Source organism: Malaclemys terrapin, chromosome 1 (assembly GCF_027887155.1).
Source record: "Malaclemys terrapin pileata isolate rMalTer1 chromosome 1, rMalTer1.hap1, whole genome shotgun sequence".
Taxonomy (NCBI): Eukaryota; Metazoa; Chordata; order Testudines; family Emydidae; genus Malaclemys; species Malaclemys terrapin.
In genome coordinates this window covers 298,099,429-298,113,312 of record NC_071505.1, presented here as the reverse complement: position 1 = coordinate 298,113,312, position 13,884 = coordinate 298,099,429, and the positions used below count along the sequence as shown (strand labels likewise).

The 13,884-nt window shown below is 36.8% G+C and overlaps 1 protein-coding gene across 1 annotated transcript in view; it reads right to left on the bottom strand.

The window, feature by feature from the left end:
* Positions 1-3,553: 3,553 nt before the first annotated feature.
* The window catches only part of MRPS31 (mitochondrial ribosomal protein S31), a 35,247-nt gene continuing 24,916 nt past the window's right edge, over positions 3,554-13,884 (bottom strand). Inside the window, exons 6-7 of the mRNA XM_054015222.1 lie at positions 9,828-9,971; positions 3,554-4,418 (exon numbers count right to left, since the gene is read on the bottom strand). Coding sequence (XP_053871197.1) covers positions 4,153-4,418; positions 9,828-9,971 — 410 coding nt within the window. The 3' untranslated portion in view covers positions 3,554-4,152. The remainder of the gene's footprint in view (positions 4,419-9,827; positions 9,972-13,884) is intronic.

The window sequence follows — 13,884 nt, the reverse complement described above, 5'->3', positions numbered from 1 at the left end:
ACTATGTCACACCCGCAAACTAATACATTGTTTAAAGATTATTGCTGTGATGGGACCAATAAAGTCAATATAAAAAAGGTAGTTTTATCCAAGTAGGAGGACTAACATTTCAAACTCTGTATTTTGAGTTGCAAAAGAGTTTTTATGTCTGTAAGTTAAGAATTTGGGAGCATCGATGTTGGCCACTCCATTGGGTACGAGGGATAGCTCCACATACAGACACTCAAAAGCATCACCACTGGCACTATACTGATTTGCTTTGAATATTCCCAATCAGGCTTACATGCATACCTAGACCAATATTTTTCAACCTAGTTTCCTACAGTTTAAATACAGTTTTGTAGTCTAACTTCCTAAACAGACGCAGCTTGATTTTCAAAGGTGCTGAAACCCTGCAGTTCCCATTGAGAATTCCTCAAAGTGCTAAGCTCCTATTATACCTTTTCTAAGAGATAACATTGGTCTAGTTCCCATAACATAACACCTGGTGATTAAGTACTCTCATATACAATTAAACCATCTAACCCCTCAGAATTAATATTGACGATGACAATTTCCTGCCTTCCACATTAAAATGCAGGTCAAGATAGAAATAATTTCTTTTGTCTTCAGTGTAAGTGAAATAAAAACTACTGTAGCTGCAGTCACTTTGTCAAGTTTTTGGGGAAAAAATCCAATATGAATTATTTAAGCAGTAGTACGTTTTCTTTTTGGCCTCTCTCATAGAGCAGCTCCAAGCATCACTGGCTAGGTGAAAGTCTGCAAGGTACAGTAGTTGTAAACCTAAAACAAACCTGGGCACTGAGCTCAAAATTAAACAAACCTACCACCAAAGATACTTTTGTTACAGCTACCGCTTGGTCTCACTGCAAGAGTAGGAAGTCTCTGAAGATTTCTGCAGAACTTGAACCTTGCTTCTCTCACTACTCCTATTTAAAAGCCACTTCCCTTCAAAAGAGCCAGCATGCAGAAAAAGTAAGAAAAAAAAGAAACCAGGCTTACCTATACCCTACAAGATAACAGGGTGTCAAATAAAATTCTGATTTCAAAGGCAGATGTGATCAGACTCTCATTTGCACTTTTGTGACTGAGTAAAAACAAACAAAAAAAGTGATTAGGCACAAGGTAATTTGATTTGCACAATGACAAAGCTGATGTTTTGCCTCCATTGCATATTCATAGATTCTAGGACTGGAAGGGACCTCGAGAGGTCATAGAGTCCAATCCCCTGCCCTCATGGCAGGACCAAATACTGTCTAGACCATCCCTGATAGACATTTATCTAACCTACTCTTAAATATCTCCAGAGATGGAGATTCCACAACCTCCCTAGGCAGTTTATTCCAGTATTTAACCACCCTGACAGTTAGGAACTTTTTCCTAATGTCCAACCTAAACCTCCCCTGCTGCAGTTTAAGCCCATTGCTTCTTGTTCTATCCTTAGAGGCTAAGGTGAACAAGTTTTCTCCCTCCTCCTTATGACACCCTTTTAGATACCTGAAAACTGCTATCACGTCCCCTCTCAGTCTTCTCTTTTCCAAACTAAACAAACCCAATTCTTTCAGCCTTCCTTCATAGGTCATGTTCTCACGACCTTTAATCATTCTTGTTGCTCTTCTCTGGACCCTCTCCAATTTCTCCACATCTTTCTTGAAATGCGGTGCCCAGAACTGGACACAATACTCCAGCTGAGGCCTAACCAGCACAGAGTAGAGCGGAAGAATGACTTCTTGTGTCTTGCTCACAACACATCCCAGAATCATGTTTGCTTTTTTTGCAACAGCATCACACTGTTGACTCATATTTAGCTTGTGGTCAACTATAACCCCTAGATCCCTTTCTGTCATACTCCTTCCTAGATAGTCTCTTACCATTCTGTATGTGTGAAACTGATTGTTCCTTCCTAAGTGGAGCACTTTGCATTTGTCTTTGTTGCAATCCCTCCCAGTTTGGTATCATCTGCAAACTTAATAAGCGTACTTTATGCCAATATCTAAGTCGTTAATGAAGATATTGAACAGAGCCGGTCCCAAAACAAACCCCTGAGGAACCCCACTTGTGCTTTTCCAGCAGGATTGGGAACCATTAATAACAACTCTCTGAGTATGGTTATCCAGCCAGTTATGCACCCACCTTATAGTAGCCCCATCTAAACTGTATTTGCCTAGTTTATCAATAAGAATATCATGCAAGACCATATCAAATGCCTTACTAATGTCTAGGTATACCACATCCACAGCTTCTCCCTTATCCACAAGGCTCGTTATCCTATCAAAGAAAGCTATCAGATTGGTTTGACATGATTTATTCTTTACAAATCCATGCTGGCTATTCCCTATCACCTTACCACCTTCCAAGTGTTGGCAGACGATTTCCTTAATTACTTGCTCCATTATCTTCCCTGGCACAGAAGTTAAACTAACTGGTCTATAGTTTCCTGGGTTGTTTTTATTTCCCTTTTTATAGATGGGCACTATATTTGCCCTTTTCCAGTCTTCTGGAATCTCTCCCGTCTCCCATGATTTTCCAATAGCTAGAGGCTCAGATACCTCCTCTATTAGCTCCTTGAGTATTCTAGGATGCATTTCATCAGGCCCTGGTGACTTGCAGGCATCTAACTTTTCTAAGTGATTTTTAAACTTGTTTTTTTTTTTATTTTATCTGCTAAACCTACCCCCTTCCCATTAGCATTCACTAGGTTAGGCATTCCTTCAGACTTCTTGGTGAAGACCAAAACAAAGAAGTCATTAAGCATCTCCGCCATTTCCAAGTTTCCTATTACTGTGTCTCCCTCTTCACTGAGCAATGGGCCTACACTGTCTTTGGTCTTCCTCGTGCTTCTAATGTATTGCTTTATTTATTGATTTATTGCTTCCTGTATCATGGCTTTCAGGAGTAATAAGTACCTGAAATACTAGCCAACAGACTATATGGAGAACAAGTTAGGACCTCCAGTGCCAACAGCTCCTACAGTGATGTGGGGGAGAGGCACAAGAGAGTGCACAATCTATCAGACTGTAAATATGCTAGAAAAGCAGACAAATATAGCATAGAGAGCATCAAATAGAGTCTGTGTTAAAGGCAGAATAAAGGATAATAGAGGGCCATATGAAAGGCAAGAAATACATAAAACACGCTTAACAGATTTGGAGCACTGTGCAAACGTGAATCACCTAAGAGAAAACATGGAACTTAATTCATGAACATCTGAGCACCACAGAATATAGTACAACAGAGCAGAAGACAAGGTTATAAAACAGGAAAGTAATAGAACTCTGTACCTCTTGATAAGATCTGAACCTCCCATTTCTAACCCTGCAGGGCAGGAGATAAACAGAACTTAATCCAGATACTGGAGTAGGATTGAATATTGCCTGCTCTGATCCAGTTTGATAGTGGGGATTAAATTACATGTTCCAGGACATTTTTGTGGCAGGCTGATTTTATTTTATTTTTTTCCCAATGACAGGTGTTTGAAGCTGCTCAGGTTTGGGATGTTAGAAGTAACTGTGCGATAAAGGGCAGAGTGCAGGAGAGGCTGTTTGACAATATACCATATGTAAGTAAAATATTTTAATATAATAAAGTGCTGCAGAGAGCAGAAGGGAGGGAATTCTGGAGAGGAAAGAAGGTTAAAAAAAATAAAATCACTTCTTAATGGTAAACCAGATTAGGCCACAGAACACAGTCTCTCAAGGGAAACAGTGGAATCACCCACCAGCAATTAGCATATTTAAAAATAAACCACACAAAGTATTAATATGCAACAGGGAACAATCCTGATTTGGCAGGGGGGTGGAGTCGACGACACTACTGGCCTTTTTTCATCTCTAGATTCTGTGACCGTATCAAATTCCAAAATGCATTCAGCAGAAACCAGTAAAATAAAGACCATTCTGAGAAATCTACTTACTGGTTATTTTGGATAGGCTTAAAATGAATTAAATGGTCAATCAGGGAATTTGTACTGCAGAATTAATGACATTTTTGCTATGTACAGACCATTCCCTCCATTTTATGTATACAAATTAACAGAAGAGTGGCAAATTTTAGCTTTTTTTAAAAAGTTCATACAATTACATCTTTCAAATCAGGTGTTTATAATGTTTTACTATGCATTGACACAATGGGTTTTTTTAAAGCGACCACTTGTTACTCTGATAGACTCTTCCTTTCAAGACTAAGGTCTGTTTCTTTCTTATGATCATCAATCTCCTTAAGAAGTTCCTCCTTTTCCTGGAAGTAATTCTGGAACCATTCAATATGCTCAACTTTTTGTTTAACACTTAGATATGGGTTCTTGGAAAGCCCGCAGGTCACTAGTTCCATGAAGTGGCGAATAGGTCCTTGCTTGGTAAAGTCTTCTAGGTATTTATCCAGAAAGATATGTTCATGAAATTCAACATCATCTTCAATACCTACAAGGTGAATTGCAAAACACGGTTATATCATCATAATTTCAGTTTGTCTTGTGTGTGTTCACTAAGTCTTGCATGTAAACTCCTTCTAGTTGGTAGAATTAATAGTTCAGTGCTGTACCCAAAAAATAAATAAATAAATAAACTGCAGTGGAATGGAAGGGGACTGTGTGAGGTCCAACAACACACACTTCGACCCCTGTCCTCCCCAAATAGGAGAGATTTCAGTGCACAAGATGTCATGCCAACATCCACAACTCTTTATTTTCATTTTATGTTTCTCTTTAAGAGGGCAATTTTTACCTATATTTCATATTTGGTAATGCCATTGAAACCTGACTCTGAAATCAATTTTCTTACCAAAAAACCCTGTTTTCTTCCATTACATGCAAATTCTGGTTTGTTATGGGCTATGAAAGCTGGGCTGCTAGCAATATTTTTTAAAGACTGAATTGAGTATTACTTGTAATAAGAAATATACTGGTTGCATAACTTTGCAAAATGGTTTAAAGAAAAAAAAAACAAGGTTGTACAAACTGAACAAGTCTACCTTTGAAAGTATTTGTTATTTGAATGAGTTCCATGCTTATATGTTCATTATAATTCACAATTTTAGGTATTTTACTATTAAATTTGAAACAGGGAATGTTTTTAAACACTTCTTTTAACCCTTTCCAGACTTTTGCAATCATAAAAATATGAATAGATCGAGGTACACACAATTGTAAGATTTTGCAAGTTTTGTCAGATGTTATCTTTAGCAGTGATGAATGCAAAAATATTACATTAAAAAGCACTCCATCTCACAGCTAGGTGGCACAGTGGTTTATTACAGACCTTTCACCAAAAATGCCTCAGATCAATCAAGTAGTGATTTCAGTCCTCTTTCCAGTGGATTTCACTGGTTTCTGCTCTGTATTTTGACACTAGTGTTCAAAGGACACGCAAATCAAACTAAGATCTTGAGGTCTACAAACTCAAATATGTATAGAAAAAAAGGGGTTGTCTCAGAAATACCATGAGATTTGGCCATATTACCAATCCAGAAATCAAGACAGACTGGGGTCTGTGACTGCATGGAGATTCCCCACCCCCCCTTCAGTTGATAAAAAAACCTGGTCACTAATTAATGCAATTATTTGATAAGATATAAAATTAACTATACATTTGTAAAGACTACAGAACAGTAAAATGTTTGTTTATAGATGAACAAGATAGTTCAAAAAAACAACAAAAAGTGTAGTCAAGTCCATTGGTCTTAAGTTAAAGATCTAGTAGATATGTGCCTACATCCCAAACCCAACAATTTGACAAAATTAAGCCCAAAATGTTTATGCCAATGACCAGTACTGTAACAGAGATACTGGCAGAGTTATTTGTGGAAGCTTGCACATCACTTATTATGAGCGTTACTAGTCCTTCACATAGCTGTGAATAAGCACTACAGTTTCCCACACTAGAAGCAAACATTTAAAAGTATTTAAGTGATTCCAATACACCTAACCCTTTGAACTAGAGTGACCTATGATGAAAAAACATCTCTGTACATTAGCACATTAGTTTGGTGCATGCCATCTTAGTAGAACATAATATTGAAGACTGGAATTTGTATTACTATTTGTAGGCTTACATTCATTCTCTCTTATATTTGTAGTAAAGAAAACTCTCTCTGCATTATCGGAAAGGATTGACTATATTGCAGGTAAATACTTCCAGGTAATAAAACACAGGAATGAATACAAAATTATTTTGATACTAACCAGGATATGAGACATTTGGCAATAACCTTAATCATCAAAATGAAAGTGAGATAATAGAGACAGACATATTAGTGCAAGGATTAATGGCATGTCAGCTTCTTCCAAACCTCCAGCAGCCCAGCACTGTAGCATGGAAGTATCTCTCAACTTGTACACCATACTCGCAAAGTTACCATGGTTTCTTTCCTGTTTTTCCTTCAAACACTGCAATTCCTGAAGAAGCTGGAAAAGGATGTCTATTTTCCCACACTGCGTCATCAGTAATATGTGCAGTGTTTATCAATACCAGCTACCCATCACCTTTATCTCCCTTGTCCTTGAAAAAGAAACCAGATGTTTCCCTCTTCCCAGAAGCTAACATTTTCTTCACTGATCATATTGGCTTTAAAAGGTATATTTCCGCTGGGCTTGGAAACTCAAATCCACTTTGTGAATACTAGGAATCCTCCAATTATCACAACAATGGGTTCCAATTCCCCTTTTCTCCCCCAATATTTTGTGGTTTCCTGAATCAGGAAATCCTGATAGTTATTGTTCGTGATTCTAGGGTCCCCCTTAAAATATTCCTGTAATCTATTGGTCATAAAAGTCTGAGAGAAATTGACTGATTTGCTATTAAAAGAATCTGAACAATGCAACAGTGAAATAGGGAGGCAGTGACTATTATTATTTTTATTATGTATTTGTATTATTGTAGTGTCTATGAGCCCTAGTCATGGGCGAGGATCCCATTGTGCTAAGCGCTATATAAACCCAAAATAAAATGTTCTCATTGTAAGTCCTCTGTGTTCTATACACTAAATGAATAGCTTTCCACAGAAGTTTAAGGGTACTTTTGGTAGGATTATATAGTCACTAGTTCCAAGTATAGATATTAAACCTGATCAGAGTTTTGGAAATGGGCAAATAAGTTTTTCAGACCTTAAAAATGCGGTCCAACATTTTTTGCCTTTTTCTGCCTTTTTTTTTTTATTAAATAATTTCTATTTCTCTCTAGTAGTAGTGCTCCTTCCTAACCCCAAAACATGAACACTTGCAATTTAGGAAGGAAGTAGAAGAAATATGTGATAGCTTCACAGTTTGGCATTTAGTTGACCCAAAACCATTTAAGAGAATTACTGAAACAGCTAACACATGACTGGTGGAACTTTTGCATATAGAAGGTGCCAGATGCAATTACATGTTTGCAAAGATTTCCTTTAACCCGATCACAACAGTGGCAACCTTTGAAGCACCAATGATCCAGAAGTATTGGTTCTTCAAAATGAGGCACTCATATATGGGAGAGAACCAAGATGTGTTTTGTCCTATTTACCCAGTGAGTTATTCAGAAGTCATGTGATCAAGGCATGGACGTACAGCTCAAGCCATTTTAAAAAGGGACATGGATGCTTGAGAAGGATGTCGGAAAAAATAATTGCATATTTTTTCTTTCCTATCTATATTTTATTTAAAAGTTTAAGAACTGGGGTACCTTTATAGTGGTCCAAGTTAAACATCTGTTCCCACCACAGATACAGTTCTAAACAAAATTAAAATGTATAACCATAGGCTTATGGTATATAAAAGGAAACCTCTATTTTTCAGAACTAGGTAATGGAAAATGCTGCTATTGAAGAGACAGGGATACAAAATCTAGAATTAGAACTGGTAATGAGTGCCACTTTTCGGTAAGGCTGTTAGAATTACAAGAAATTTGGCACAACTTAATGAGTTTCCCCAAGCCTTCTATTTCACTTTGATGTACCTGATGTGATTAATGACCTGTAAACAGAGCTGGGGCTTTGATAGGATGGAATTTATTGGCCTGATTTTTGCAACCCGAGCTGTGATAAATTTTGGAGCTCTCTGTTGGCATTTTCCACATGACTAATTTGTGGACAAATCAATAAAGATTCTTGCTTAACTATACGTGAAGACTCTTTGCTAATTCACTACCCCCAGACAGCAGGGTTCCCGCCACATTACAACACCAGAAATGCCATTGGCCACAGTGATTATGAGATTGCAAAAACACGACTAGTATACATTTGGATTAGTGCACAACAGAACAGATCGATTCTCATGGAAGCAGTGATTAAATTCTAAGAAACCACCAAAACAGGATGAGAACATTAAGAAACAGCTCAACCACATTATGCAATTTACAACTTTATACAGAATGGCAGATTTTCAAGGAGTATCGCCTCCAGAAACCAACCTGTTATGTGTTTAATGATTTAAGACCACTGCCAAACTTTCCACAGTTACTAAAACCCTATCTAAAGAATGTTCACACACTTTCTGTATATCTGCATTTCCTCTTCCATCCATGATGTTCTTTAACTTCACATATAGATACTTCTATAAAAAAGGAAGGGGTTACTTATGTACTGTCTTACTGGCTGGACATACATTATACAGTTGGAGCGGCTCAATGTTGTGACTTTGATTTTGCTTATGAAACGACAGGCCTAAGGGAACAATCTGACTGTAATATTCAGTAAATTGTTGTATGCAGTGTTGTTGTTGCCATGTCAGTTCCAGGATATTAGAGTGACAAGGTGGGCGAGGCAATATATCTTGGTGAGAGAGACAAGCTTTTTGAGCGCCACAGAGCTCTTCCTCAGGTCTGGGAAAGGCACTTAGTGTGTTACAGCTAAATACAAAACTGAACAGATAGTTTAGTGTAAGTATTTAGTACATATTCTAAGGGACCATTCAAGATGAAGTGGCGAGTTAATACCCCGTAGTAATAGGAGAAGAAGGGGAGTTAGTGGGATATTGATTGTTGTAACAAGCCATAAATCCAGTGCTTTATTAAGACCACGGTTTTTAATGTCTCCTTTGAGGATGAGGACTGAGAGTGAGATATAGAGTGATCACTTTGTGAAAAGTGTTCACCCACAGGTGATAGGAAAATATTAAGACAAAAACACCCTATGTAAGTGCATTGGATGATGTACACCACATATGTTAGGCATGTGTAGGATCCCTGGATCTTGAAAGCTGTGTTGAGGGAGGTGATGAACATTGTAGCAGTGGAGATATCCATAACTTCACTAGACACTAAAGACCATAATCTTAATAAAGACACTGGCTTTATGGCTTATTATAGCAATCTGTAATCCAAAAGCCATAGTAACAGGTAGTATGTTATGTAGCTGGGTGACCTCTTGGGGGTTGGATCTGGGGTAAACTCCAATGAAAGCATTTAAACTATATCAAAATGTAAATGATTTGTGGGGTTAGTTTCCTTTTTATATTTGGTTTGTTAGCTTTAGAGTGTCTATAGAAGTAGCAGAAACTCTCCAGCTACAAAACCCTATTGAGAACCAGCGAGCTTGGTTGGATTTAAGCAATTTCAAGCCACAGCCCTAGACCTGTTCAGTGATCACAACTTCATCATGCTTCTTCCCCAACTCATTTTAATATTTAAACTGTTTTCCTTAAAGTTTTGATTAGGATCTAATAGCAAAATTTCCAGGATATCTTCATCTGAGGCTTCACTAATTTAGGACAGCTTAAAGTTGCTTACTTGAGCAAAAGCATTAATAAACTATTGTATGTGTAGGCATACCTGAAACACATTATTAAAACTCAAGCATTGATGTTGGTGCTCTCATTCTCTACAAATATAAAGAGACCACAAAAGCTACAGTACACTTACCCGCTTCATTATTAATAGGGAACTCCCACAGTTTTCCCTCTTTTGTCCACTGGATCATCTCTTCAAAACCATTCCGAGGTGGCTTTTGATTTATTGCTGCAAGCTGATTAGCAAATTCCAGATCCCAGAGTGTAGGTGAAGACTCTAAATAAGAAAAAAAATAGCCCAGACCTGTCAGTTTGCCAGAGTATTATTGACTTATGCATATTTTGTTTAAGATTATCAAACTTAATGAAGGCTGGTCCTTTCACACATACATATTTTAAGTTGTAGCTATTAATATCATATTTCATGTTGTGCTTTTGCAATGAAAGCTCACTGAATTCTCAAAGGACTATTAAACTAGCCTACTGATCTGTCAAAATTGCAGCTAAATTATTTCAACCCCTTTCCCAAACATTAAGAATAGGAATTAACTTTTTCCATTGTGTGACAGTTTCTGTTTTTGACACTTTTTGGCTGCTTTTTGTTAGTCACAGGTTTTTATATTTAACTCATCAAATTCTGAACTTGGTCTATGTACTCTTTATTAAAGACAAGAGGACCTTGTTTACTCTAAGGGATTTCCTGGTATTTCATGATTATGCTCTCATCTGCAAATGTTCCCAATTGTTTACTATGAACCTCGCCCATCTTGTTGGGTGGCCCAGCTTTTCTGCCAGTTGAGATTTTTGGATGCCAGAGTCAATAATCTAGCATACAAGACTGAGAAATCCTGATTTAACATTTAAGATAGTGAGATAAATGGGGTCGCCTTTCATGGAATAGACCTTAAATAATCACAAAACTCACATCTTTCATTATGCCCACAATAAATGAGACTGTCAGCATTAATATTAAATGATAAAAAAATATGAACTATACTCAAGGACATGCACATGACTGATCTGGGTAACTTATATCACTATAATGCTCATCCTCCCACACCCTGTCCCCTCTGTGTTTGTCATCCCCCAGTCATCGCATCATGCTATCTAAGATTACATTGCAAACTCTTTGAGACCGGGACTATGGCCTAAGTTTTCAGAAGCGACTAGAGTTTTTGGGTGTCCAACTTGACAGGATTTAAAGGGGTCTGACTCTTTCAGATGTCTCATGCTGGACACCCAAAAAAGGAGACAGCCAAAATCACTGGTCACTTTTGAAAAATTAGGCCCACGTCTTTCTACCTCAACTGTGAAGTGCTATAAAATAGCATTTAAATACTATATGCAATTTTTTATAGATTATATATAAAAATTATAATTTTGCATTTTCTCAAGCACTCTCTTAAAAGATTTTGAGGCAGTTACTTCTTTAGACAGTTTACTTTGCTTTCATAAGTGCTTAAAAAAAAAACCCCTCCATTCATCTTTTCCATTAAACAATCCTTTCTAAAATATTCTAGTATTCCCTCGATAGCTCACCCAACCCATCATCATCCTTGGAATTTGGCCAAAGCATTATATGTTATGAGTCCTATTCATTTAGTCATCTCTTGGCTTCATGTCTAACATTTACATAACCTGCAGCAGGCCAATTCAGTGCTCATCTCACCCAGCGTTTACACTCATTGACACATTCCTTCCTGCTTAATTTCTTTTCATTCTCAGGCACACAAAACAAGCCAGCATTGCCCATCTACAACCGATGACAGTCCACTACATGAGAGCGAGACGATGCATGGTATTTGGAAGCAGAGCTCAGGCAAAACTGCCTTACAATAATTTTTAACTGTGAAGACTTCTTTTTCAAAAAATGTGTCCCAATTTAATAATGGTTTGTCTAATTAACTTTGGTTTAAGTGGAAAATTTATCCCTTTCCATTGAAAAGCCTCCCTTGCAATGGGTTTACATTTTTATGCTTGTCTTTGCAAGAAAGAAAGCTGGAGTTTCCTAAAATGAAAGCTTAAGTCTTCAGAAGTCACATAGTTTATGGGTCACAGCCATTCACTATTTCAAATGTTAGTAGTTTAAAACTAATGAACTAATCTTTGGTCTTGTGGACTACCATCAACTAGTTGAATCCAGTAAAGTAAGTTCTCTCTTTCTTTCCTTTGCTACAAAAATGGCAGACTCACACAGACTTTTTCACTCTGGAGAACATTTCTATTTTGAGGGTGGTAAATTAGAAAACCCTTGTTCAAATTAATTAATACTTGGCAGAAAAATTCTGCCTCAGCCATACCCATCAGTTAGAATATTTTCATGAAAATATTCTTTCGTTTGGAGAAGTTAGAAGGATACCCAAAAAAAGATGTAATGGAAATCAAGTTACAACATTAATTATAAAGGAATCATTGCTTCTATTTTATTATATTCTGATAATTTTCTACTACTCAATCTTCTTTAAAAGGCCCAGAGTTTAAGTTTACAAGCATCGTGTGTCTGCTGGATGCAAAACAACCTTATGTTTACCTTTATGGCATAGAAAGCAGCATAGTGTAAAATGCTCCTTTCTCTATAGATTTAACAGCCTTTAAACAGTTTTCCCTTGATTTTCCACTTAATATTCAGGATTTCAAAATAAATATTCAACACTAAACAAGGAACTTGCATTCATAGTGGGTTTAAACAACATTTTAGTTCAATATCTGCATTAATATGAACTAACAAGAAAACAAGGGGAAATAACTTAAGGAATCAAATATCTTATTGGTATTTCCTGCTATTAAGGAAAAAAACTGTTTTGCAATGAGACTTTTAGTCAGAACAGTTGTGTAATATGGCTTCTGGCTTGAAATTTATTGTAGCTTTCCTCAATGCTACTAGGAATTAGACCAGGAAATGCCGTTAAAAACTGAAAGAGGCATCCTTGTTGATATCTTAAGACAAATCCCATAAAATTCACTTGCTTTCTTCAAGTTTTACTTGTGCTACCGTCTATTTATAAATTAGGGTATACATAAATAGTATGTGGGTCTTTAAATAGTATCAATAACATTTGCAGTTCTGCTTTTTATAGGGCTGTGTACAACCTAGTTCAAAGTTATAAGTTCAATACTTATAAAAACAACTATAAATACCAGTCATTATGCCTGAATATGCTTGATTCAATCCAAAATTTAGCCATCTGAATCTGTATTTTTGGAAGGGTAATTTAAAAGTATATATATAAAATCAGAATGTGCAATATAGTAAAAATAGGCTGATTTTTAAAAACCTAATAATCTTACATATATACTAATTTGATTCCTAAAGGAGATAATTGCAGTATTCTGTTAAACAGTGCTCACATTCCATCCCAGAGGTGACTGCATTCAGTAAAATCAGCAGATGCTTGACAATATGGAACACTCTCCTGGGAAGTCCTATGTCTGAAAAAGACTTGGGGATCCTGGTGGATAATCAGCTGAACATAAGCTTCTAGTGTGATGTTGGGGCCAAAAAGAGCTAATGCAATTCTGGGGTGCATATACAGTAGAATCTCACGTAGGAGCAGAGAGGTTATTTTACCTCTGTATTGGACACGGGTGCAACTGCTGCTCGAATATTGGTGTCCACAATTCAAGAAGAATGTTGATAAATTGGAGAAGGTTCAGAGAATAGTCACAAGAAGGATTAAAGGATTAGACAACATGCCTTCTAGTGATAGACTCAAAGAGTTCAATCTGTTCAACTGAACAAACAGAAGGTGAAGGAGTGACTAAGTATCTACATGGGGAACAAATATTTAATAATGGACTCTTTAATCTAGCAGAGAAAGGTATAACATGATCCAATGACTGGAAATTGAAATTGGACAAATTCAGACTGAAAATAAGGTGTAAATTGTTAACGGTTAGAGTAATTAACCATTAGAACAGTTTACCCTGGGTCATGGTGGATTCACCATCACTGACAGTTTTTAAATCAGGATTGGATGTTTTTCTAAAATATCTATGAATTATTTTGGGGAAGTTCTATGTATGGACTGTAATATACATGAGATCAGACTAGATGATCACAATGGTCCCTTTTGGCCTTAGAATCTATGAAATGGCACTATGTGACATTTTAGTACAGGAAATCAATAAGCTATACAATTGAAACTGCAGGGAGAAATTAATGGAGACAAAATTATCCAAACTAGAAGCTG